We start from the raw sequence: 27,783 nt of genomic DNA on the forward strand, positions 1-27,783 counted from the left end.
AAAGTTTACTTCTTGGCTTGCTGGAGTTGGTGTGCTGAAGTTGGAGTTCGTAGTTGCTGCTGGAGATTGTTGTATGCTGTTTTTGGGTGTATGCTTTCTACATTATCCTATTCCCATTTGGTTTGTACATTCCTATTCTTCCCTTTATTCCTCTCTACCTTGGTGAGAGTTTTTGTATTTAAGTTGCTTTTTGTTATACCTGTTTGTTTAAACACTAACATATCTGTTTCAGGCCTCCTGGGGAAGGGGTCAGTATAGGACATAAACAGGAGCATAGTATGGTCAGAGACTTGGGCCTCTCTACCTTTAAGAGTACCCCTTAAACTTAGGGATAGTTGGGGTCCCAGTTACAGGGACAGTTTGAAGTCCCCCTTAGTTACCAAAGACTGTCACAGTATGACACAGGTAGAACCCTGGCACATTTTGTCTCTGAGGAGACTGATATATCAGCACCCACTCTGCCGGTGGCTTGCTGTCTATCTGTTACGTGACACCATGTCTCTGTGGTCTGTTCTCTGCGTATGCATGACCCACTTTCTCATATTAATCTCAGAATCTAAACTGTGTGACTAACTACAGTTCAATTATTCTTATTTTAAGTCCGTGTTTCACTGACCAGTTTGTCATATGTGCCAAGAAAGTGTCACGGAGTGACTAGGGAATTTAGGCACCTACCTGATCACTCAAACTAGCACCCTAATCTATCTCTATCCCCCTGATTACCCTGGAAGGTGGAGACATTAGTGTCACATACCTTGCTATTTTCCTATCTTAAATCTTATCTGTTCCCTACCCCACCCAGGGAGATGTGAGGCTGTTTAGAAAACCAGACAGACAGTGTTAATAGACAGGAATATAAAAAAATACAATCATACAGATATACTCACAAAACAACAGAGTGGAACACAGGGGAGGGATAGGTAGGAGAAGCCAAATAGGAGAGGATGAGGATAAGCATGCAAACTAACTCCAAGCAGATATCTTCTGAACAAATCTCCAATCTCCTACTCCAAACACTGAATTTCTTCTCAAACATCTAACCAGGAAATAAGAACTATCACTGGCAATTCCCAAGTGCCAGTGACAAGCATATAAACCAGAGGGGAGTGGCCAACACAGAATAGCTGAGACAATTCAGGACCGAGATCAACAGAACTGATTAACCCTTGCAATGACAGAGCAAGGGAAAAGCTTGCACTGTTTAATAGGATGGTGAAGAAGTTCTAATCAGTACTGGATTTCCTGTGACCAAATGCTGCAATTTTCTGGCCCCTCTCTGTAGTGATATTCCCGGGACAGAAAGCGCCTACAACAAAGGACAAGTGGACACATAGGCTCCAAAAGAGCCTCTTTTTAGCATGGTCAGGCAGTATATGTTAAGAATGCTGAAGTTTGCAAGCTCATTCCAAAGGCAATCCATTTAAAAAGGTTTCCTGGGCAGTATAGGGTTTTTGGACCTGGGATCCTATATTTGATGGATACCTACAAGAAAGACGGATTTTGATCCGTGTGTGTTTTATAAGCGGCCGCACACTGACAGACGAATGTTCTTCTCGCGGTGTAGTATTGTTATACATTAGTTTATACGGATTATTAGACACCTAATGAGCCTCCATTATCCTGCAATCAATAAATCCCCATCTGCATTGTACTCCAGTGTCAGGTGTTTGGGAGCGGCACTGACTCCCTAAGCTTCTCTAGGAGGTGGATTGTCCTGCTTGTGACATGTACGTACCTGTGCGCTGCTTTCATTGTGTATATCTTACAATCCATAAGACTTTACCTACAGAATTGCTATAATATAAAGGATTCTGCCATCACACTGGTAACATACTCAAAAAGCCAAGTGCGAGTTACCAAGGCAATGCCAACAAGCCACTCCGCCTTGGTCAGAATAATTAGATAAAGGGCTAGGACAGCAAACAAAACAGATTTATGATGAAAAATTATTTAGTTATTAATTAAAGGGGACCTGTCACTTGCAACAAAAAATGCAATTTTTTATCTAGTCTAAATGCCGCTGTTCTCCTGAATCCATTGTTATTTTTCTTTTGTTCCTCCGCCCTCTCCGTTCCTGAAATATGTCTCCCTTTTCCCTGTGAACAAATTTAGTCTTGTTAGCCAAGGGGGCATGGTCCTTAAGAAGATACTCCCCTTAGAGCCGTTGAGGACCACGCCCACTTGGCTAAAATTGCTAGATTTATATACAGGAGAAAGGTGGTCATATCCCAGGAATGGAGAGGTGTAGGAACAAAACAAAAACAATTCAGGAGAACAGCGGCATTTACACCAAGTAAAAATACAAATTTGTGGCAAGAGACATCTATTCTTTAATATGGCAAAAAAAAAAGTGGCCATTGAGTATTTTAATCCCTGATTTATAGACGTTTACCCGACCATACTACCGTAGTTACAGGGAGCTCAGAACTTGGAGTCATTTTAGGGAAATAAAATTGTGCAAAGGCCCCTAGGTAACCATGGGGTAGGTCCCCACACCAAAATTTTGCAGTTTTTGTTTTGCATTTAATTGGGGAAAATGCAGATCTCAACCTATTCACCTCAGAGGGGGATGTTAGTTGTGAAATCCCACAGCATAAATGAACATACTACAGATTGAAAATCCACATCCACACCACATCACATCAATTAAGGCCTTATTCACCCATGACATATATGGGTCATTCCGTGGTAACTTACGTTACAACACAGTTAGTAACTTACGTTACAATAAGTTTACTTCTCATATGAAGTAATGGTATTGTAGCGTAAGTTACCATCAGCTTTGTAACGTAAGTTACTACATTGTGTTGTAAAGTAAGTTACCAAGTAATAAGGCCGGTTTCACATTTGCGCTTCAGGGCGCAGCGACGGCCTGCGCACGGCCGCCACTAAGCCCCGCCCCCTGCTGCGCCTCTGCCGGTAGCTCCGCCTCCGGGCGCATGGCGCTGCATGCGTCATGTGTCCCCTATCTTTATCACTGAGGACGCAGGCCGTGCGCAGTATGCGTTTGGCAGCGCCTGCGTCCTTTTGACGGTGTGCCGAGCGCAACCAAATTGCAACAGGTTGCGTTTGGCGCTGGTCGGCGCACCATCAAAAGGACGCAGGCGCCGCCAAACGCAACGTAATATACATTCACTCATTTTTGTGCCTGCCTTCAAAAAACAGTCTGTAGCCATTATTAACTCAGTTTTTGGCTTGTGAATGTAACATAAGTTACCATGGAATGGCCCATATACAGACTGTCGTGTGGTGCTCCACTCTTTATCCGTTTGCACTCCATGAGACTGTATTCATATGTTATCACACGCAAGCAAAAAAATCTGGTGACGCTTAGTAACCTTGAAAAATAGTCAAAGCATGTATGCCATCCATGTAATATTTCACTCTGCGCTTGCTGTGGGTGGTTATGTGGGTGTTGTTAGTTACGAAAATAAAGTTTAAGCCGGATTTATGATTTATCATTGCGAATTTACTCAATGGGATTTTACTCGAAGGGTGGGAATCATAGGCGCATATTGGAGAACACTCGTAATTATTGTGTTTCATGGAAGCCTTAAAAGCCTCATCAGGTGTGCAAAATTGAGACCAGGAGGACCATCAGAGGAAAAATAGTTTTGGAAACAGGTCATAAGTCTTATGCTTTTCAACATCTTCTATGTCCTGTCCACCCTTTCCTGACCTCTCAGCCCTCTGTCCCTGTATACAAAATCCACACATGTCACTATCACCACCACAGTTTAATCCCAAGAGTAGGACCAGTGTGAGGTTCGCTCATCAAGACCTCTTCATGGCATTGCCAGCACGGCCTCAAGACCATCTATCATTAAGCACAAGACAAAAGTAGGACTCATCGCTGAAGAGCATAGTCCTCAATTCCAGCCTGCATTGCTCCATTTCAGCCTCTGGTCTCGATTTAGAGACCGCGTGGACAACACCATGAAGAACCCTTCACGAGGGAACATCACACCGATCCTACTCCCTGAATTATGGTGTATGGTGGCATAATACACGGTAGCCAGACGCTTCTAGCCTTTATTCCAGGTTCACTAACAACTCGGCGTTACATTAATTTGGTCGTGAAACCAGTGGTACGGCCATTTTTCCAATGTTTCCCATGAGCCATTTTTCAACAGTAGCTCATAGTACTGTGAGCATCCTACGAGGCTTAAATGTGCTACCATGCCCTGCAGAGTCTCCAAACTGGTCTCTCTCATCGAGCACATCTGGGACACCATTGGTCGGCGATTAAAAAAGGAGATGCCAGCAGAGGATCTTGATGATTTGTTCAAGTGAATTCAGCATGGCAGAACATTGCCCAGATAACCATTAATAACCTCATTGATAGAAGACAAGCCATGTAAGTGCGGGGATTTCTACACCTGGTGCCCATACTCCATACTGATGTTTTGAAAATTCTATTTTCATTTTTTCATCATTTGCCTATCATTAGCATGTCTATCCATCCTGTGATTTCCAGGATGCCAAGATTTTTCCTTCTTGGTGCTGCAGTGTCAATGCTGGGGAGTACAATATTTTGTATTCCTCAATCAGAATAACTATCTACCCCAAATAAAAAAAAAAATATTCAGTTTCTATATGATGCATCAAATCTTGACTGCTTTAGACACCTGGCAGTCCAAACAAATGTATGTGGGTAACGGTTGTATGATGGAGATGGAGGTTGCATTGCTCCATTGAGCACCGTTTCCTCCAACAACACACATAACCGTACCGCCATGTCTGCTCTGCCCACGCCAGCTGCTGTTTTTGTCATGTTCATGCTCTGCTTCAGTGAACGCCAAAAATAAATGGTCAGACATCAGTAATGAATGTTATTTGCTGCGCTTTTCTAGCCATATAGCCCATATGAATATATTATAATATCCTACTAATAAAGAACTAGGGCAGCATGATGTAAGCAATGAGATATTTTCAGCCTGAAATGTAAAAAGTTATCAATGAATATAAGTTATTTTCGGTGATACTTCATGTCTGTTACCAGATGATACTACACAAAATCTGTATCTGTCATTATATACTGCGTCTACCCCAATATACTGATGAGTGGACGGATTTGTTCGTAGCTTTGTACCGGGGCCTTATTTCTGGTCCCACAGGACCTGTTACTACAAAAATCTGAGCACTGATGATTTGTCATGTATCACACAGTATGAAGCAGAATGACGGCCCAGTGATGCCCCCCACACACTATGATGCCTCCCTATGGAGTATCATGGCCCAGTGATGCCCCCCACACAGTATGATGCCTCCCTATGGAGTATCATGGCCCAGTGATGCCCCCCACACACTATGATGCCTCCCTATGGAGTATCATGGCCCAGTGATGCCCCCCACACAGTATGATGCCTACCTATGGAGTATCATGGCCCAATGATAACCCACACACACTATGATGCCTCCCTATGGAGCATGATGACTCAGTGATGCCCCCCACCTTGTATGATGCCTACCTATGGAGTATCACGGCTCAGTGATGCCTCCCACACAGTATGATGCCTCCTTATGGAGTATCACAGCTCAATTATTCCTCCCACACACTATAATGCTTCGCAATGCAGTATGATGGACCAGTGATGCCCCCCTCACAATATGATGCCTCCCAATTCAGTATGACAGCCCAATGATGCCTCTTCACACACTATGATGCTTCCCTATTGGGCATGACGACTCAATGATTCCCCCACATAGTATGATGCCTACCTATGGAGTATCACGGCTCAGTGATGACCCCCACACACTATGATGCTTACTTATGGAGCCTGACAACTCAATGATGCCCCCCACCTAGTATGATGCTTACCTATAGAGTATCACGGCTCAGTGATGACCCCACACAGTATGATGCCTCCTTATGGAGTATCACGGCTCAATTATTCCTCCCACACAGTATAATGCTTCGCAATGCAGTATGATGGACCAATGATGCCCCCCACACAATATGATGCCTCCCAATTCAGTAAGACAGCACAATGATGCCTCTTCACAAAGTATGATGCCTCCTTATGGAGTATCACGGCTTAGTTATTCCTCCCACACACTATAATGCTTCGCAATGCAGTACGATGGACCAGTGATGCCCCCCTCACAATATGATGCCTACCAATTCAGTTTGACAGCCCAATGATGCCGCTTCACACAGTATGATGCCTCCCTATGGAGCATGATGACTCAATGATGCCCCCCACCTAATATGATGCCTACCTATGGAGTATCAAGGCTCAGTGATGCCCCCCCACACACTATGATGCTTCCTTATTGGGCATGACGACTCAATGATGCCCCACACATAGTATGATGCCTACCTATGGAGTATCACGGCTCAGTGATGCCCCCCACACACTATGATGCTTACTTATGTAGCATGACGACTCAATGATGCCCCCACCTAGTATGATGCCTACCTATGAAGTATCACGGCTCAGTGATGCCCCCACACACTATGATGCCTCCCTTTGGAGCATGAAGACTCAATGATGCCCCCCACATAGTATGATGCTTACCTATGGAGTATCACGGCTCAGTGATGACCCCACACAGTATGATGTCTCCTTATGGAGTATCAAGGCTCAATTATTCCTCCCACGCAGTATAATGCTTCGCATTGCAGTATGACGGACTAGTGATGCCCCCCACACAATATAATGCCTCCCAATTCAGTAAGACAGCCCAATAATGCCTCTTCACACAGTATGATGCCTCCCTATGGAGCATGACGAGTCAATGATGTTCCCCACGCAGTATGATGCTTACCTATGGAGCATGACTACTCAATGATGCCCCCCCACACAGTATGATGCCTCCCAATGCATTACAACCATCCATTGATGCCCCCTCACAGTATGATGCTTCCTTATGGAATATCACGGCTTATTGATGCCCCCAGACTGTATTATACCTCCCAATGCAGTACTGCATTATTATGGCCCAGTGATGTCCCCCACACAGTATGATGCCTCCCAATACAGTATGAAGACCCAATGATACCACCGACACAGTAAGATGCCTACCTTAGGAGTATAACAGTTCAGTGATGACCCCCACCCAGTGTGATGCCTCTCAGTGTAGTATGGGGGGATCAATGATGTCCACCACACACATTATGATGCTCTCCCATTGCCCATCAACACAATACAAAATAATGACCCAGCTGTGCCCTTCAGTATAGTATAATGCACCCAGAGGGCCCCAGTACAGCATAATAATATAATAATTTTTATTTCTTAAGTGCCAACATATTCCGCTGCACTTTACAATTAAGAGGGGACATGTACAAACAAGATAAGGCGTTTCACAGCAATACATAATTCAACAATTACCTAGAGGAGTGAGGGCCCTACTCATAAGCTTACAATCCATCAATACGATACCCCTAGAGTGCCCTCAATAAAATATGAAGTTGCCAAAATGCCCCCACATACACTATGTTGCCCTCAATACATTATGAGGCCGCAATTGTGCCTGCAGTACAGTTTTAGGTCCTCACAGTGCCCCACAATACATTATTATGCCCCCGCAGGGTCCACAATATAGTGTGATGCCTCTACAGTGCTTGCCAATACAGCAAGAAACTTTCATTGTGCACCACAATACAGTATGATGCACTCACAGTGTCCCCCTAGATAGTATAAGGCCGCCATTGTGCCTCCAATATAGTGTGATTCCCCCATATTCCACCAATACAGTATGATGCCCCCACAGTGCCCCAATACAGTATGAAACTTCCATTGTTCCCTCCAATACAGTTTCATGGCCTCACAGTGTCCCTTAATACGGAATGAGATTGCAACATTTCCCCCGAATAAAGTATGATGTCTCCATGGTGCCTCAAAGACAATATAAGACTGCCACAATGCCACTCAATACAGTATGAGGACACCATTGTGAATGTATTGTGATGCCCCCACAGCCCCCCCCGCCAAAAAAAAATAAAGTATACCCCCTAAGGGCCCTTAATAGATTATTATGCTCACACAGTGCACCCAATACACTATGTGGCTGTCGCAGACCACCCCAATACTATATGGTGCTCCAAATACAATATGATGCCCCCACAGTGTCCCAAAACAGTATGTGGTTGCCACAGAGCCGCCCCCAGTACTATAAAGTGTCATTCTCCTATATCTCTCCAACACAGTATGATGCCCCCACAGTTCCCCCAATACAGTGAACCTAATACCGCATGATGCCCCCAGTACAGTACTATGCCCCTAATATGCCCTCAGTACAGTACTTTGCTACAGTGCTCTTGAATAACTCATGCACATTAGATTATTGCTAATTTTGATAAGACTGACCCTTGCTCAAATGTGTACAGGTGATGTCCTGGTTATTAGGTGGTGTCATGGTTATTACCCAATGGCATTTGTTAAGGAAAGAAGGATCGGGCAGTTGGATTTGAACATGCCCGATCCTATTGTTCTCAGTGGAGATAAGCTGCGTTCAGACGAATTTGGCAGCGGCCTCCGCTCTTCTCCCCATTCAGGTACACACACTAGGTCGAGTCAACTTAGATATTAGAAGTAAGGTCATCTCTGATATTCTATGATAAAGTCTCCTGTCAGCCTCACGTACAGCACACCTGGTAAAAATGTGCGATGGGGAAAGCAAAGGGGATAAAATGGGGGCTTTGATCTGAATCAATGGAGAATCAGACAAGCTGCAGGGCATGTGGTCCTCTCTGCGCTACACTCGATAGGGCTAATAATACTGTGAGAAATGGGCCGCGCTCCAGGATTGCGTAACTGCCTGGCGTAGGAGGCCAGCCATATACATGATTAACACTTCTTTCGTTTGAATGGCGGTGAAGAAGCACGCCGGTGTGCCAAAGGCAAAGTCACTCCTAGGTTTCTAACAATGCAAGCGGGTATAGGAACTTTTCACCCCAGGGTCTTTCTTTGGCGGCTGTTTTGTACACACTGATACAAGTGGACAGGATTGCCAAAGGCCCACCAGTAACATTGATTCTTGGGGCTGACTGTTCAGCTACATGCAAAAAATATCCTGACTCTAGTTCACAAATTTACTTTTGCTTCTATATAGTATTAATTTAACTAGATTGTTTAATGCATGAACTTTTTCTGAAAATTGTGAATTAAGTGTAATAGCATTACTCATCAGCAGTCCTTCATGGGGGGCCTACCGGAGGATTCTCCTGTTCTCCTGTGGGACAGTCTGAGCCTGTACAAGCGAATCTTATAGAATTTGCTCCATCAGATAAAACAAGGCATATCCACATGGAGGACTCTCTTATGGGTCATCTGGACAGAAACTGGTGATGTTGACCCTTGGATAGGGCTTTTTTCATAGTAATAAAATTAAGCATTGGTCCCATAATTTCCATATTGGAAATGATTCTTCCTGGAACACGTCAGCTTTATCAGGTGGAATCCTCTTGGAACACAACATCTTTTTTTCAGCAGGATTCCATGTGGAACGTGTCTTTTTCTGGAGGATTCTGCCTGGAAAAAGACGCCTTCTTTAGGTTGATTCCGTGGGCAACAAGGCATCTTTTACCAGCAGATTCCGCATGGAACACAGCATCTTTTTCCAGCAGACTCTGCCTGGAACAAGGCGTCTTATTCAGGTGGATTCTACTTGGAACGCAGAGCGTTTTTGAGGTTTATTTCAACTGGAACAAGATGTCTTTTTCAGGTGGATTATCCATGGAACTGTTGCCTTTTTCATTAAGATTCCATGAGTAACAAGACGTCTTTTTCAGTTGATTCCATGAGGAACACAGCGTCTTTTTCAGGCAAATTCCGTGCGGAACAAGGCGTCTTTTTCCAGCAGATTTTGCGTGGACCTGACATCTTTTTCAGGCGGATTCTTCCTGGAACACGCTACCTTTATCAGGTGGATTCCATGTGGAGCAAGGTGTCTTCTACTGCAATGCCAGTATGCCTACATCTATAAGATTCTGTGCGCTCGTACAGTTTTCCTTCCTCTGAAATTGGCCCACTCCTCAGACCCCATATTCAGATATTACCCACATTTCCTATAAAATAATTATGTAGCCCAAAAAATTTTTTGATGAGAAGTAACAACCTGTCCTGGCGCATATTGCGCCACCGATCGGGTAGTCAACGCACAACTCTTTTTTTTTTTTTTGTTGTTGTCCGGTTCATCTAAGTTGTTGTTCTACAGGTACCCAGACCAGGATCGGCTCAGACATCTGAAATAGGGTCCACTGGATCTGGATCCCAGGAGAAAAAGACACAAACCGCATATGAGACCAAGATCGTTGGCGGAGTCGTGGTGCAGACTCCCATTATCCAGGTGACGTTTTATCCCTTTAATCTGGAATCTCCTTTCCTGAAATGTTTGATCCTTCTTTCCGGAGTTCCTCTGAGTCCACCCCATAGGGAGCTGCTACGTCCACTAGCTCTCTGGGGGCCCTGAGGTCTCAAGAACTCTTTTATTAGTCTGCATTCACACTGCTATTCTCTCTTCTTATAGAATGGAAGCGAATGTCCCGAGGTATTCCACCATGAAGTGTCCTCCCACACCTTGCTCCGCCGCAGTCATAGCCTCATTCCCCAGCTGCCTTATAAGCCTCCATCTTCCATTTGTGTTTTGAAGAGCGGATATTGTGTCAAGCAAGGACATATGGTAACGACATGTGACGGCATCATCATGTATATGGCACCACATACTGTGCAGCCGACTCCTCCTGGGCAGCTTGTCTCACAAAACCAGTGACGATTTAGCGATATTGCTAGCGATATTGCTTAGTGTAAAACCCCCTTTACACTATGGGCCTATAGCACTGTATTGCTAGCAAAAGTAACAATACCATTCAGTTCAGTTTTGTAATGCTGCCATACAGTGCTGAATAGTAATATCGGACAGTGCTCCCATAAATGTATTAAATTACTAGTTTATCTGGTGCCTACATAACACTACCACAACATTCATACATAACACTATTACAGAGCCATACATAGTACAAAAATAAGTTTATGGGAGCACTGTGCAATATTACTATTCAGCACTGTATGACAGCATTATGTTAGCACTGTAATGCAGTATAACGTGATGCTCTTTAGCTCTATATGGCAGCATTATGATAGCACTACACTTTGGGGTAAAAAAGAATTCACTAATTATCCCCAGAAGAAGCGAACCAACACACCATATATATAAAAAATATTATTTTATTGAATATCAAAAATATTCCAATTTTAATAAAAATTGCAGACTACATAATACCTTACTCATAACATACCCCAACGGGGAAAAAAAAAAAAAATGCACAGACCATAAACACGGACAAATAATCCTTCTATTAGTAATCATAATATTCCTGTACAATTAATGGAATAAGGCAACAAGACCAATATTATAATAATCCTAAATAGGAAGCAATCTAACCTTGCCGTTATAAGGCGCCACTAAGTTATATAGTATGCAATCATAAGTCTCACTCTATATATAAAAATTCAGGGTAATAAGAAACCCTATATAATTATAGAGATACGACATAGTACCAGTACCATATAAAGCCGTCATATCGACATAATCGGGGAGGAATAATCTAACCCCGCTGTGAAAAGCACCAATACAACATAGGCTAAAATATACTTATAACACATAAAATGACAAGGTAGAAAAGCTATCAAACTGATAATTACCTTAGACCAGATTATGCAGGTGTAGATAATCCTGTGCAAAAATCCCCCGCGCATAATCTGGTCTAAGGTAATTATCAGTTTGATAGCTTTTCTACCTTGTCATTTTATGTGTTATAAGTATATTTTAGCCTATGTTGTATTGGTGCTTTTCACAGCGGGGTTAGATTATTCCTCCCCGATTATGTCGATATGACGGCTTTATATGGTACTGGTACTATGTCGTATCTCTATAATTATATAGGGTTTCTTATTACCCTGAATTTTTATATATAGAGTGAGACTTATGATTGCATACTATATAACTTAGTGGCGCCTTATAACGGCAAGGTTAGATTGCTTCCTATTTAGGATTATTAGGCTGTGTGCACACGCTGCGGATTTTGCTGCGGTTCCGCAGCGGTTTTGGCCGCTGCGGACCCGCAGCAGTTTTTGCTGCGGTGTACAGTACCATGATTCCCTATGGGAATCAAAAACCGCAGTGCAGACGGTGCGGAATTTTCCGCGCGGATTATCTGCGGTTTTCAATCCGCAGAAAGAATTGACATGTCAATTCTTTCTGCGGATTCTCCTGCGGTTTGCCATCTCCTCTATTGAGGAGATGAAAAACCGCAGGGCAAAACCGCAGAGCAATCCGCAGGTAAAACCGCAGGTCTTTTGACCTGCGGTTTCACCTGCGGATTTTACAAAATCCGCGCGGATGAATCCGCACCTAATCCGCAGCGTGTGCACACAGCCTTATAATATTGGTCTTGTTGCCTTATTCCATTAATTGTACAGGAATATTATGATTACTAATAGAAGGATTATTTGTCCGTGTTTATGGTCTGTGCATTTTTTTTTTCCCCGTTGGGGTATGTTATGAGTAAGGTATTATGTAGTCTGCAATTTTTATTAAAATTGGAATATTTTTGATATTCAATAAAATAATATTTTTTATATATATGGTGTGTTGGTTCGCTTCTTCTGGGGATAATTAGTGAATTCTTTTTTACCCCAAAGTGTATCATTGTGTTTGAAGTGCCAAAAATTAGTCTTAAGGACATTCTAGTGTCTTGATTATGATAGCACTGTAGTGCAGTGTAACATGGTGCTCTTTAGCTGTGCATGGTGATATTATTTTGGAACTATGGGGAAGAATTATCGTGGCATTATTTTTTAACCTGTATGGCAGTTTAATACGGTACGATTTTGTGAGGCAGTATTAATTTGGAACTGATGGTAAAATGTACTATTTAGCTCTGTATAGTGATATTATTTGGGCAATTTAAGAGGACATAATGTGCTACTCTGTAGCGCTCTATGTTTTTATTATTTTGCCAATATAAGGCGGTATATTATGGTAACATTTAACTCTGATGGTAATATTTTGGAACTTTAAGGTGACATAATGTACTGTTTAGCTTTGTATGCCTTTATAATTTGGGTGCTATAAGGCAGTATAACTAAGGCAGTATAGCATGGTACTATTTAGATATGTATGGCGGTATTATTTTGGTGCTGTAAGGCAGTATAACACGATACTATTTAGATGTGTATGGCAGTATTGTTTTTGCATTGTGATGCAATATAATATGGTGCTATTTAGATGTGTATGGTGGTATTTTGGTAAAATAAGGCAGTATAACATGATGCTATTTAGATGTGCATGGCGATATTATTTTGGCACTATGAAGCAGTATAATATGGTGCTATTTAGCTCTGTATAGAGGTATTATTAATGGCACTGTAAAGCATTATACTATGACACAAGTTGTATATGGCGGTCTTATATTTGCAATGTGAAGCAGTACAATATGGCACTATTTAGCTGTATATGGCGGTCTTATATTAGAAATGTGAAACAATATAATATGTCACTATTTAGCTGTGTATGGCGGTATTATAGCAATGTAAAATAGTAAAAAATTGCACTATTTAGCTGTGTATGAAGGTATTATTTTGCCACTGTGAATCAATATAATATGGCACTATTTAGCTGTGTATGGAGGTATTATTTTGGCACTGTGAAGCAGTATAATATGGCACTATTTAGCTGGGTGTGGTGGTATTATCCTGGCACTGTGAAGCATTACAGTATTATACTATTTAGCTGTGTATGGTGGCATTATTCTGGTACTATAAGGCAGGATAATATGGGCGCTGTATGGCAGCATTTGGCCAGGTAAGCCATAACTGGAGCATCTTTTTTTTTCCAAATGAGACAAGGAATTCCAGTGAAGAGCAGGTTTATACCAGTGAAAGTGAGCATGCTGGCCGGGTACAGTTGGGAGTTATAAGCCTTGTTCTCACGCCTGTTGATTAATCAGCTCAGTAATGTCGTTAATGTAAATTAATGAATGTTAAACAATGGTTGACATTTAAAAGGCCACATTCCTTCCCGACTGATTCTCTCCCAGTACTAGTGTGTTATTAGGCTGGAGAATACATAATTACACACATGCAGAGAAAACAGACAGCTTTCCAGCAGACATTTAGGTTACGTCTGAATGATGATGACATTTTGTCCTGTATGAGTTGCCATAACCTTGAGATTCCTGTAGCCTTAAATGAGTCATCTCGTCAGAGACATCCCCTTCCATAATACCATAATGCATCCTCCAAGGTGATCCGCTGATCGCCCCAGATCCTGCTCTTTGCCAGCCATACATTTTCCCTGCAGTGGCCTCTACAGGGAAAATGTGGTATTACATGGCAGGCATTCAGATTACTTGGCGTCTCTGTAATACAAAGACGATTCAAGTTTGCCAGAAGACAAAAAGCCCATACAAAGCGACCCCCAATTCAGGTTAATAGAGGGTAGTAGGGGTACTGATAGGACATGTAGGAACACAAAGGATGTCTTCTTGGCACAAAAAACCAGGGGAAGAGTCTTGAGGAGATCATTTGCATATTCCCAGTGCCTTCTGGGATAAGTGAAGAGTCTCCGCGAGCTCAACGATCACTGGGTTTTGGCCGTTGCAGCTGAAAAGAGGAAATCGGAAAACCAGGGGAAGAGTCTTGAGGAGATCATTTGCATATTCCCAGTGCCTTCTGGGATAAGTGAAGAGTCTCCGCGAGCTCAACGATCACTGGGTTTTGGCCGTTGCAGCTGAAAAGAGGAAATCGGAAAACCAGGGGAAGAGTCTTGAGGAGATCATTTGCATATTCCCAGTGCCTTCTGGGATAAGTGAAGAGTCTCCGCGAGCTCAACGATCACTGGGTTTTGGCCGTTGCAGCTGAAAAGAGGAAATCGGAAAACCAGGGGAAGAGTCTTGAGTCCTATCGGCGCGCGAAATTTGGCTCATCTTTCATCGTTTTTAAGAAATCTCAAGATGGAAGAGGCCAGGAGCCATTTGGTGAGCTGCATTTCTTGCTACATGTTCACAGATTTACCAGTGGAAAAGCCAAACTTCACATGCCACAAATGCAAGCTTGTGTCCCTGTTGGAGGAAAAGTTGCAAAATCTCGAAGAGAGGTTAGCTACGTTGAAGATCATTAAGGAAGGTGAAGAGTTCTTGGACAGAGCAGAATTATCTCTTCATGTTACAGAAAGAGAAGAAATTCGAAGTGCACCTGAAGAAACAGAGGAATGGAGACATGTGACCCAGAGAAGCAGGAGGATCAGGAGGCAGTCAGCACCCATACTGCTCAGAAACCAGTACCAGGCTCTCACGCAGGAAAACGATGAAGAAATACATCAGGATAAGACTCTGCCAACAAACAGCAACCTTGTACGCCTTCAGAGTCCTCCTGGATGGAGAAAGAAAAATGTTGTGAAGAAGAAACGGAGAGTGGTGGTCATGGGGGATTCCCTGCTGAGAGGAACAGAGGCCGCTATCTGCAGACCGGATATAACTACAAGAGAAATGTGCTGTCTTCCAGGTGCAAAAATTAAAGATGTGTCTGACAGGATATCAGGACTCTTCAGACCTACAGATGACTACCCATTCCTGCTACTACATGTGGGGACAAATGACACTGCAAGAAACGACCTGGAAACCATCTGCAGAGACTTTGAAGACTTAGGCAAGAAAGTGAAAGAACTGGGAGCGCAGGTGGTCTTCTCTTCCATCCTCCCAGTGGATGGCCATGGAACAAGGAGGTGGAATAAGATTCTGCAGGTGAACAACTGGCTACGTCGATGGTGCCGTCAGCAACGATTTGGATTTCTGGATCACGGAGTGAACTACTTATACGATGGACTACTTGCTAGAGATGGGGTGCACCTTACGAAGACTGGAAAGCATGTATTTGGAAGTCGCCTTGCTACACTTGTAAGGAGAGCTTTAAACTAGAACAACATGGGAAGGGAAGCAAAAGACCAGAAAAAGCCATACACCTGACAAATGCTATTGAGAACTCTGCTATTAGAAGTGGAAAGGAAGAACAAAGACGAAAGAATCTAATTAATAAAAATATTGGAGAAAGAGAAACCAATCACAAACTAAAATGTTTCTATACTAATGCACAAAGCATGGGCAACAAACAAGGAGAATTGGAACTACTAACACAGGAAAAGAAATATGATGTCATTGGAATCACTGAAACTTGGTGGGACAATACACATGATTGGAATACAAGACTAGAAGGATACAACTTATTTGCAAGAAACAGACTTGATAAACGAGGAGGGGGTGTCGCATTGTATGTTCGAAACGCGTATATCTGCACAGAGATTGAAGCTTCAGAGACTGGGAGTTCTGTGGAAACTGTTTGGGTAAGAATACAAGGACAGAACAATGGAAAGGACACCATTGTAGGCATTTACTACAGGCCGCCTGTGCAAGCCGAAGATATAGATGAACTCTTTATGCATCAGATGGCCAAGTTCTCCAAAAAATATGACATGGTTGTCATGGGAGATTTCAACTATCCAGACATTTGTTGGGAATCTCTCTCAGGCAAAACTAACAGGTCAAGGAAATTCTTATCCTCTCTTGCTGACAACTTTATCTTCCAAAAGGTAAGGGAGAAAACAAGGGGAACTGCTACCTTGGATCTAATCCTTATAAACAGGGAGGAAATGGTTGTGGAGGTAAAAGTGGCTGGGACCCTAGGACGTAGCGACCATGCTATTTTAGAATTTTGGATAACTAGAGGTGGAAGACCTGTGAAGACTCAGACGTCAAGGTTAGATTTCAGAAAGGCAGATTTTAAGGGATTCAGAAAGAGAATTGGAGGGATCCAATGGCTGGATATCCTTAAAGACAAAAATGTCCAGGAAGGATGGGAAATCTTGAAAAATGAAATTCTCAATGCACAGTTGTTAACAATTCCGAAAAGAGGGAAGAATAGGAAGCATTTAAGGAAACCAGGATGGATGAACACAGAACTTAAGCACATGCTAAAAAGGAAGAAAAAAATGTTTATAAAATGGAAAGAGGGAGGCATATCTAAAGAAGAATATAATGCTGTCTGCAGAACCTGCAGGGCACAAATCAGATTATCTAAAGCTGAAAATGAACTGAGGCTTGCAAGAGATGTCAAAAGCAATAATAAAGGATTTTGGGGATATGTCAAAAGTAAAAGAAAAGTCAAAGATGCTATAGTATTTTTACAGGATGAAAATGATGAAATGGTAAGACAGGATGTTGAGAAGGCTGAACTTTTAAATTCCTATTTTGCATCTGTTTTCTCTCAGAAAGGAAATGCAACATCAACTGTTATTCACTGTCCTATTAAGGGAATAGAAGAATCCAGGATATCTATAAACAGAAAGATAGTGAGGAAACACTTAGCTAACCTAAGTGAATTCAAGTCTCCAGGTCCAGATGAATTACACCCCAGAGTACTGAAGGAGATAGCAGAAGAAATTTTTGAACCCCTCTCCATAATCTTTGAAAATTCTTGGAGAACAGGAGAAGTGCCAGAAGACTGGAGAAGAGCAAATGTTGTTCCTATCTTCAAAAAGGGGAAGAAGGTGGACCCAGGCAACTATAGGCCGGTGAGTCTGACTTCTATACCAGGAAAGATCTTTGAACAAATTATTAAACAACATGTATGTCAATACCTGGATAAGAATGAAGTGATTAAACAGAGTCAGCATGGGTTTGTAACTGATAAGTCATGTCAGACTAACTTAATTTCCTTCTATGACGGTATCACTGATTGGGTGGATCAAGGAAATGCTGTAGATATAGTATATCTTGACTTCAGCAAAGCATTTGACAAAGTCTCTCATACAATCCTTATTGAAAAAATGACTAAGTATGGAATGGACAAGGCAACTGTTAGGTGGATTCATAACTGGCTTAGTGATCGGACCCAAAGAGTGGTCGTAAATGGCTGCACATCCAGTTGGAAGAATGTCTCAAGTGGGGTACCACAGGGCTCTGTCCTGGGCCCTGTATTGTTCAACATCTTTATCAACGATTTAGATGAAGGAATTGAGGGTAAACTGATTAAATTTGCTGATGACACAAAGCTAGGAGGGATAGCTAATACTAGAGAGGAGAGAGAGATGATTCAAAAAGATTTAAATAAACTGGAGAAGTGGGCAGCAACTAACAGAATGGTTTTTAACAGGGAGAAATGCAAAGTACTACATCTGGGCAATAAAAATGAAAAAAGCATATATAGAATGGGAGGAATAGGGCTAAGTGACAGCACATGTGAAAAAGACTTGGGTATACTAATAGATCACAGACTGAATATGAGTCAACAGTGTGATGCAGCAGCAAAAAAGGCAAATGCAATTCTAGGATGTATTAACAGAAGCATACAGTCTAGATCACGTGAAGTCATTATTTCCCTCTACTCCTCTTTGGTCAGACCTCATCTGGAATATTGTGTCCAGTTTTGGGCACCACATTTTAAAAAAGACATCAACAAACTGGAGCAAGTTCAGAAAAGAGCGACCAGAATGGTGACCGGTCTGCAAACCCTGTCTTATGAGGAAAGGTTGCAGGATTTGGGAATGTTTAGTTTGCAAAAGAGAAGACTGAGAGGAGACTTAATAGCTGTCTACAAATATCTAAAGGGCTGTCACATTGTAGAAGGATCAACTTTATTCTCATTTGCACAAGGAAAGACTAGAAGCAATGGGATGAAACTGAATGGGAAGAGACACAGATTAGATATTAGAAAAAACTTTTTGACAGTTAGAGTGATCAATGAGTGGAACAGGCTGCCACGAGAAGTGGTGAGTTCTCCTTCAATGGAAGTCTTCAAACAGAGGCTGGACAGACATCTGACTGGGATGATTTAGCGAATCCTGCTTTGAGCAGGGGGTTGGACCAGATGGCCCAGGAGGTCCCTTCTAACTCTACGATTCTATGATTCTATCCCTTTCATAATGCATCCTCTGAGGCAATCAGTTGATCGTTCCAGACCGGCCAGGTTCCTTGCAGTGGCCACTACAGGGGAAATGTGGTATTACATCACAACTATTCATATATCGGATGCCCTTTTAATGAAGAGTGGCTCGTTAAACCTGAAAGAGGCAATGTTTGCACATGTGCCCCCCCATTCTGGCTAATAAAAGGGGAGTACCTAATACATATAGGTTGGGGAGACAAAGCAACCCCTTTCATAGTGCATGACTGGAAGTGATCAACTGAGCGCACCAGATTCTGCACCTGGTCAGCAAGGTATTTTTCCTGCAGTGGCCACTACAGGTAAAATGTGGTATTACATGGTGGCCGTTTAGATTAATAGCCTTCTTTGTAATACAAGGACGGATTGAGTCCTCCAAAGCAAGAACATCACATACACAGCAGCTCCCCATTCTGGTTGATAGAGAGGGGGTCTCTTATTGTATATGTAGATAGGGGTTACCCTCATGAGACCACTATTTCAATTTTTTAAATCGACGATATTGATAAACTCTTGCCTGAATCAGTGTAATAGGAAAAGCACTGTAGGGGAAGGGGGACATATGTGTAAAAATGTTGAGCCACTATTGGATGTTATGGACATGTGAGCCAATTTATCAGTTCTCATGGCCTTAAGAGCTCTATGGCTCAGCACTGGTCTCTGTTTTTACAATTTCACTATATGCTAATGTATAGCTTAATCTGGGACCGAATTAGATGACTACTGTAATTAAAAAATAAAAAGGAGTCATTTACATTGGAATGTTAATGACACCCTATGGGTGATTATAGCTGCTCAAATATTCCATTCATTAGTTCTGGTGCCGAGGGTGAGCGGCCAGGTATTTCAGTGACAACGCCCTGAAGCTCAGGTGAGCGTGCGGTCATGGGATCAGATGTAAGGGAGCTATGTGGTTTTTCCAAGCTCGACTGTGTGACACTGGAAGAATGCTTCATGGGTGGCATTTACTTGCAAATGGGGCGGCCGCCAATCAGCGCAAACAAGGGGAGGCTTTAAGGATCTGTCACTTGCCATGAATATATATATATTTTTAATCTGGTGTAAACTCCGCTGTTCTCCTGAATCCGGCGCAGTTTTTCTTTTGTTCCTGCGCCTCTCCATTCCTGAGATATGGCCCCCTGTTCCCTGTATGTAAATCTAGTCTTGTTGGATAACTGGGCGTGTCCGCCGTTCTTCTCTTCTTGAGGACCACTCCCAGTTGGATAACTAAACTATATTTACAGAGAGAGAGGGCCATATCTCAGGAACAGAGCTGCACAGGAACAAAAGAAAGATGACACCGGATTCAGGAGAACAGCGGCTTTTACACCAGATTAAAAAAAAACAAAAACTATTTATGCCAAGTGATTGGTGATCATTAAAAGGGTTGTACATGCTCATAGAGGGTAATGGCCACATTATACACATAGAACTACACCCTCTTCGTAGCAGGTGTGTTTCATCCTTGTCTTTTCCCATCTCCAACTTATGTAGAGTGCTTATTTAACCATTTGCCCTAAATAGCAGCAAATAGACTATACGCACCCCTGCTTTCAGGAACAGTTTAAACTCTAACTCAAAAGGGCGCTTCTGCTGACAAATCTGGGTTTGCGAAGAGAAGAATACCCCTGCTATGTTTCGTGTCAAGTAATAGTGCCATACTGTGCATACATAATCTTATTATGTACTGGTAAATATTGCAGAATGTGCTGTACACATAATACTGCCACATAGTGCCAAAACAGCGCCACCTAATACCCAAGTATCACTGCTATCATTGCCTAAATTATACGAAGTTACAAAGGAGGAACAGGGTGGCAAAGGCCAATGCAAGTCCCCCTTTAGCCCATCTTATGATCAGCTATGATACTAGACATCACTCAAACTCACAGATCAGAATTGTGTCATGTCTGGAGAAGATCTGGTTCTTAACGTTTGGCTTGGGATTTGAGGCCCCCTTTGCACATTAGATGAATGTTGGCCAAACTCACTAGCCAGCCATCGGATGATGTGTCTGGGGGCCTCTCAATTCTCCACTAGGCCTGGCACAACGTGGAATGAAGTTATAGCGTCCATGACTGCCCGACCATCAGACCTGGCACAACGTAGAATGAAGTTATACCGTCTATGACTGTACGACCACCAGGCCTGGCACAATGAGGAATGATGTTATACCATCCATGACTGTCCGACCATCAGACCTGGCACAACGTAGAATGAAGTTATACCGTCTATGACTGTACGACCATCAGGCCTGGCACAACTTGAAATTAAGTTATAGCGTCAATGACCGTCTGACCACCAGGCCTGGCACAATGAGGAATGAAGCTATAGCATCCATTACTGTCCAACCACCAGGCCTGGCACAAGATGGAATTAAGTTATAGCGGCCATGACTGTCTGTCCACCAGGCCTGGCATAACGTAGAAAGAAGCTATATCGTCCATAACTCTCCAACCTCCAGGCCTGGCACAACATAGAATGAAGTTATAGTGTCCATGACTGTCTGACCACCAGGCCTGGCACAACGAGGAATGAAGCTATAGCATCCATTACTGTCCAACCACCAGGCCTGGCACAAGATGGAATTAAGTTATAGCGTCCATGAGTGTCTGTCCACCAGGCCTGGCATAACGTAGAAAGAAGCTATATCGTCCATAACTCTCCAACCTCCAGGCCTGGCACAACGTAGAATGAAGTTATATCGTCCATAACTCTGCAACCACCAGGCCTGACACAGCATAGAATGAAGTTATATCATCCATAACTCTCCAACCATCAGGCCTGACACAGCATAGAATGAAGTTATAGCGTCCATAACTCTCCAACCATCAGGCCTGACACAGCATAGAATGAAGTTATAGCGTCCATAACTCTCCAACCACCAGGCCTGGCACAGCGTAGAATGAAGTTATAGTGCCCATGACTGTCCGACCAGCAGGCCTGGCACAGCATAGAATGAAGTTATATCGTCCCTAACTCTCCAACCACCAGGCCTGACACAGCATAGAATGAAGTTATATCGTCCCTAACTCTCCAACCACCAGGCCTGGCACAACGTAGAATGAAGTTATATCGTCCCTAACTCTCCAACCACCAGGCCTGACACAGCATAGAATGAAGTTATAGCGTCCATAACTCTCCAACCACCAGGCCTGGCACAGCGTAGAATGAAGTTATAGCGTCCATAACTCTCCAACCACCAGGCCTGACACAGCATAGAATGAAGTTATAGCGTCCATAACTCTCCAACCACCAGGCCTGGCACAGCGTAGAATGAAGTTATATCGTCCATAACTCTCCAACCACCAGGCCTGACTCAGCATAGAATGAAGTTATATCGTCCATAATTCTCCAACTACCAGGCCTGACACAGCATAGAATGAAGTTATATCGTCCATAACTCTCCAACCTCCAGGCCTGACACAGCATATAACTTCATTCTATCGTCCATAACTCTCCAACCACCAGGCCTGGCACAACGTAGAATGAAGTTATATCGTCCCTAACTCTCCAACCTCCAGGCCTGGCACAACGTAGAATGAAGTTATATCGTCCCTAACTCTCCAACCTCCAGGCCTGACACAGCATAGAATGAAGTTATATCGTCCCTAACTCTCCAACCACCAGGCCTGACACAGCATAGAATGAAGTTATATCGTCCCTAATTCTCCAACCACCAGGCCTGACTCAGCATAGAATGAAGTTATATAGTCCATAACTCTCCAACCTCCAGGCCTGACACAGCATAGAATGAAGTTATAGTGTCCATGACTCTCCAACCACCAGGCCTGGCACAACGTAGAATGAAGTTATATCGTCCCTAACTCTCCAACCTCCAGGCCTGGCACAGCGTAGAATGAAGTTATATCGTCCCTAACTCTCCAACCACCAGGCCTGACTCAGCATAGAATGAAGTTATATCGTCCCTAACTCTCCAACCACCAGGCCTGACACAGCGTAGAATGAAGTTATATCGTCCCTAACTCTCCAACCACCAGGCCTGACACAGCGTAGAATGAAGTTATATCGTCCCTAACTCTCCAACCACCAGGCCTGACACAGCGTAGATTGAAGTTATATCGCCCCTAACTCTCCAACCACCTGGCCTGACACAGCATAGAATGAAGTTATAGCGTCCATAACTCTCCAACCACCAGGCCTGGCACAGCGTAGAATGAAGTTATAGCGTCCATAACTCTCCAACCACCAGGCCTGACTCAGCATAGAATGAAGTTATATCATCCATAACTCTCCAACCACCAGGCCTGACACAGCATAGAATGAAGTTATATCGTCCATAACTCTCCAACCTCCAGGCCTGACACAGCATAGAATGAAGTTATATCGTCCCTAACTCTCCAACCACCAGGCCTGACACAGCATAGAATGAAGTTATATCATCCATAACTCTACAACCTCCAGGCCTGACACAGCATAGAATGAAGTTATAGCGTCTTTAACTCTCCAACCACCAGGCCTGACACAGCATAGAATGAAGTTATATCGTCCCTAACTCTCCAACTACCAGGCCTGACTCAGCATAGTATGAAGTTATATAGTCCATAACTCTCCAACCTCCAGGCCTGACAGCATAGAATGAAGTTATATCGTCCATAACTCTCCAACCACCAGGCCTGGTACAACGTAGAATGAAGTTATATCATCCATAACTCTCCAACCTCCAGGCCTGACACAGCATAGAATGAAGTTATAGCGTCCCTAACTCTCCAACCACCAGGCCTGACACAGCATAGAATGAAGTTATATCATCCATAACTCTACAACCTCCAGGCCTGACACAGCATAGAATGAAGTTATAGCGTCTTTAACTCTCCAACCACCAGGCCTGACACAGCATAGAATGAAGTTATATCGTCCCTAACTCTCCAACTACCAGGCCTGACTCAGCATAGTATGAAGTTATATAGTCCATAACTCTCCAACCTCCAGGCCTGACAGCATAGAATGAAGTTATATCGTCCATAACTCTCCAACCACCAGGCCTGGTACAACGTAGAATGAAGTTATATCATCCATAACTCTCCAACCTCCAGGCCTGACACAGCATAGAATGAAGTTATAGCGTCCCTAACTCTCCAACCACCAGGCCTGACACAGCATAGAATGAAGTTATATCGTCCCTAACTCTCCAACCACCAGGCCTGACTCAGCATAGAATGAAGTTATATAGTCCATAACTCTCCAACCTCCAGGCCTGACACAGCATAGAATGAAGTTATAGTGTCCATGACTCTCCAACCACCAGGCCTGGCACAACGTAGAATGAAGTTATATCGTCCCTAACTCTCCAACCTCCAGGCCTGGCACAGCGTAGAATGAAGTTATATCGTCCCTAACTCTCCAACCACCAGGCCTGACTCAGCATAGAATGAAGTTATATCGTCCCTAACTCTCCAACCACCAGGCCTGACACAGCGTAGAATGAAGTTATATCGTCCCTAACTCTCCAACCACCTGGCCTGACACAGCATAGAATGAAGTTATAGCGTCCATAACTCTCCAACCACCAGGCCTGGCACAGCGTAGAATGAAGTTATAGCGTCCATAACTCTCCAACCACCAGGCCTGACACAGCATAGAATGAAGTTATATCATCCATAACTCTCCAACCACCAGGCCTGGCACAACGTAGAATGAAGTTATATCGTCCCTAACTCTCCAACCACCAGGCCTGACTCAGCATAGAATGAAGTTATATCATCCATAACTCTCCAACTTCCAGGCCTGACACAGCATAGAATGAAGTTATAGCGTCCCTAACTCTCCAACCACCAGGCCTGACACAGCATAGAATGAAGTTATATCATCCATAACTCTCCAACCTCCAGGCCTGACACAGCATAGAATGAAGTTATAGCGTCCCTAACTCTCCAACCACCAGGCCTGACACAGCATAGAATGAAGTTATATCATCCCTAACTCTCCAACCACCAGGCCTGACTCAGCATAGAATGAAGTTATATAGTCCATAACTCTCCAACCTCCAGGCCTGACACAGCATAGAATGAAGTTATATCGTCCATAACTCTCCAACCACCAGGCCTGGCACAACGTAGAATGAAGTTATATCATCCATAACTCTCCAACCTCCAGGCCTGACACAGCATAGAATGAAGTTATAGCGTCCCTAACTCTCCAACCACCAGGCCTGACACAGCATAGAATGAAGTTATATCGTCCCTAACTCTCCAACCACCAGGCCTGACTCAGCATAGAATGAAGTTATATAGTCCATAACTCTCCAACCTCCAGGCCTGACACAGCATAGAATGAAGTTATATCGTCCATAACTCTCCAACCTCCAGGCCTGGCACAGCGTAGAATTAAGTTATAGCGTCCCTAACTCTCCAACCACCAGGCCTGACTCAGCATAGAATGAAGTTATAGTGTCCATGACTCTCCAACCACCAGGCCTGGCACAACGTAGAATGAAGTTATATCGTCCCTAACTCTCCAACCTCCAGGCCTGGCACAGCGTAGAATGAAGTTATATCGTCCCTAACTCTCCAACCAGCAGGCCTGACTCAGCATAGAATGAAGTTATATCGTCCATAACTCTCCAACCACCTGGCCTGACACAGCATAGAATGAAGTTATATCGTCCATAACTCTCCAACCACCAGGCCTGACACAGCATAGAATGAAGTTATATCGTCCATAACTCTCCAACCTCCAGGCCTGACACAGCATAGAATGAAGTTATATCATCCATAACTCTCCAACCTCCAGGCCTGACACAGCATAGAATGAAGTTATATCGTCCATAACTCTCCAACCTCCAGGCCTGACACCGCATAGAATGAAGTTATAGCGTCCCTAACTCTCCAACCACCTGGCCTGACACAGCATAGAATGAAGTTATATCGTCCATAACTCTCCAACCTCCAGGCCTGACACAGCATAGAATGAAGTTATAGCGTCCATAACTCTCCAACCACCAGGCCTGGCACAGCGTAGAATGAAGTTATAATGTCCATGACTCTCCAACCACCAGGCCTGACACAGCATAGAATGAAGTTATAGTGTCCATGACTGTCTGACCACCAGGCCTGACACACTACGAAAACTCTCGATGCAAGGGCTCTCGTGTCAGTAGGGCTAGGCCGCCATACGGAGGTCAGAAAATGCCTTTGGCTTCTGTCTGTCCAGTATACATTAGTATATACTATACAGTATGTATATTGATTTATTTACATGAGATACATAGTAAACATATACTTATGGAATTTTGTAGCAGTCTGTCCTTTCCCATCCCACAGGATCCAGTAAAAAAAAACAAACATATCGGTCAAATAATTTTTTTTTGTTTTTTTTTTTACATGGCAGTCTATGTGTGATGGATGCTACAATTTGGCTCTGGTCAGAGTCTCCATTTAACATAACTTTGGGCGTTTTACCTGACGTATATGTTAGTTGAGGCGTTAAAACCTGGTGGGAACATAACATATCGAGCCTTGCAAGATGTCTAAGGTCTGACATGGATTTACACGCATAGATACCGCCACTAGTTGGCACTAGATAACAAATTTGCATGTTTTTCCCCATAGCTCACTGCCAGTTAGACTCCATCCTCTGGTCCGTTTAAAGGGGTTGGCCAACATTAAAACTATTTTATTCTTTAATTTATATTTGGGGCTATGAATTATTTCTGCAATTGGGTGCCATTAAATATTTAGCACAGTTTGCCTTCGCTAGCCTCCGGCTGGCTGCAGAATGAGTTAACTGGGAATCCTTCAGTGAGTCTGCAATATTGGTCTGAAGGGGATGTTTTAGCTCTTTTATCCAGCTTTTTCTGACCTCTTCCCAGTTGATTTATGACTGCAGACCACACCAAAGTTGAATTTTGCAGGGAATAAAAGAGCCTGTAAAAACCAAGTGGTGCAAAATTATTACTGACACCCAATTGCATAATGATTTTTAGCCCCAAACACTTGCCTTTAAGTTAAAAAAAATAAATAAATTGTCTCCAAAAGATGGATAACCCTTTTAAGGTGAGCCAGATGGGAGAAACCACACAATGGCAAAGCATTATTCCAGCACCATTTATTGTACCAGACAGACTCATAGTAAGAGACAGGGTGTGGGGGGGGGTGTGAATACGTGCCACGGTGAGAGATCAGAGTCAGTTGTGGCTTTCTGGAAGGGTTTGTCTAATGTCAAACCTTCCTGCCTTCTTTCCTGTGGTTAATTTTCATGGTTGAAGAAGATACAAAGCCGGTAGTGTGAATGGGAAAAAAAAAAAGAGAGATCTGCTGCCTGATCTATCACAGAGAGGTGTAGCTGGGCCATACGGATCTTTAGAGGTGGTCCTGCGCCGTATATAATGGGAGAGCTTGAGGCCCTTTAAATGGCACATTGATGCCACAGTATCGGGCTCTCTCCGTCAGTCCCGGGCTCTCTCCGTCAGTCCGGGGCTCTCTCCTTCAGTCCGGGGCTCTCTCCTTCAGTCCGGGGCTCTCTCCTTCAGTCCGGGGCTCTCTCCTTCAGTCCGGGGCTCTCTCCTTCAGTCCGGGGAGTCTCTCCTTCAGTCCGGGGAGTCTCTCCTTCAGTCTGGGGCTCTCGCCGTCAGTCTGGGGCTCTCGCCGTCAGTCCGGGGCTCTCGCCGTCAGTCCGGGGCTCTCGCCGTCAGTCCGGGGCTCTCTCCTTCAGTCCGGGGCTCTCTCCTTCAGTCCGGGGCTCTCTCCTTCAGTCCGGGGCTTTCTCCATCAGTTCGGAGCTCTCTCTGTCAGTCCGGGCTTGTATCCGTCAGTCCGGGCTTGTATCCGTCAGTCTGGGGCTCTCTCCGTCTGTCCGGGGCTCTCTCCGTCAGTCCGGG

The 27,783-nt window shown here is 43.6% G+C and overlaps 1 protein-coding gene across 1 annotated transcript in view; it reads left to right on the forward strand.

Annotated features, from left to right (window-relative positions):
• The window catches only part of PLEKHA2 (pleckstrin homology domain containing A2), a 103,273-nt gene that overhangs the window by 40,645 nt on the left and 34,845 nt on the right, over nt 1-27,783 (forward strand). Inside the window, exons 6-7 of the mRNA XM_073588817.1 lie at nt 10,165-10,296; nt 10,477-10,629. Coding sequence (XP_073444918.1) covers nt 10,165-10,296; nt 10,477-10,629 — 285 coding nt within the window. The remainder of the gene's footprint in view (nt 1-10,164; nt 10,297-10,476; nt 10,630-27,783) is intronic.

The sequence above is a fragment of the Dendrobates tinctorius genome, unplaced genomic scaffold (genome assembly GCF_039654945.1).
Source record: "Dendrobates tinctorius isolate UK_male_01 unplaced genomic scaffold, ASM3965494v1 ptg000104l, whole genome shotgun sequence".
NCBI classification, from domain to species: domain Eukaryota; kingdom Metazoa; phylum Chordata; class Amphibia; order Anura; family Dendrobatidae; genus Dendrobates; species Dendrobates tinctorius.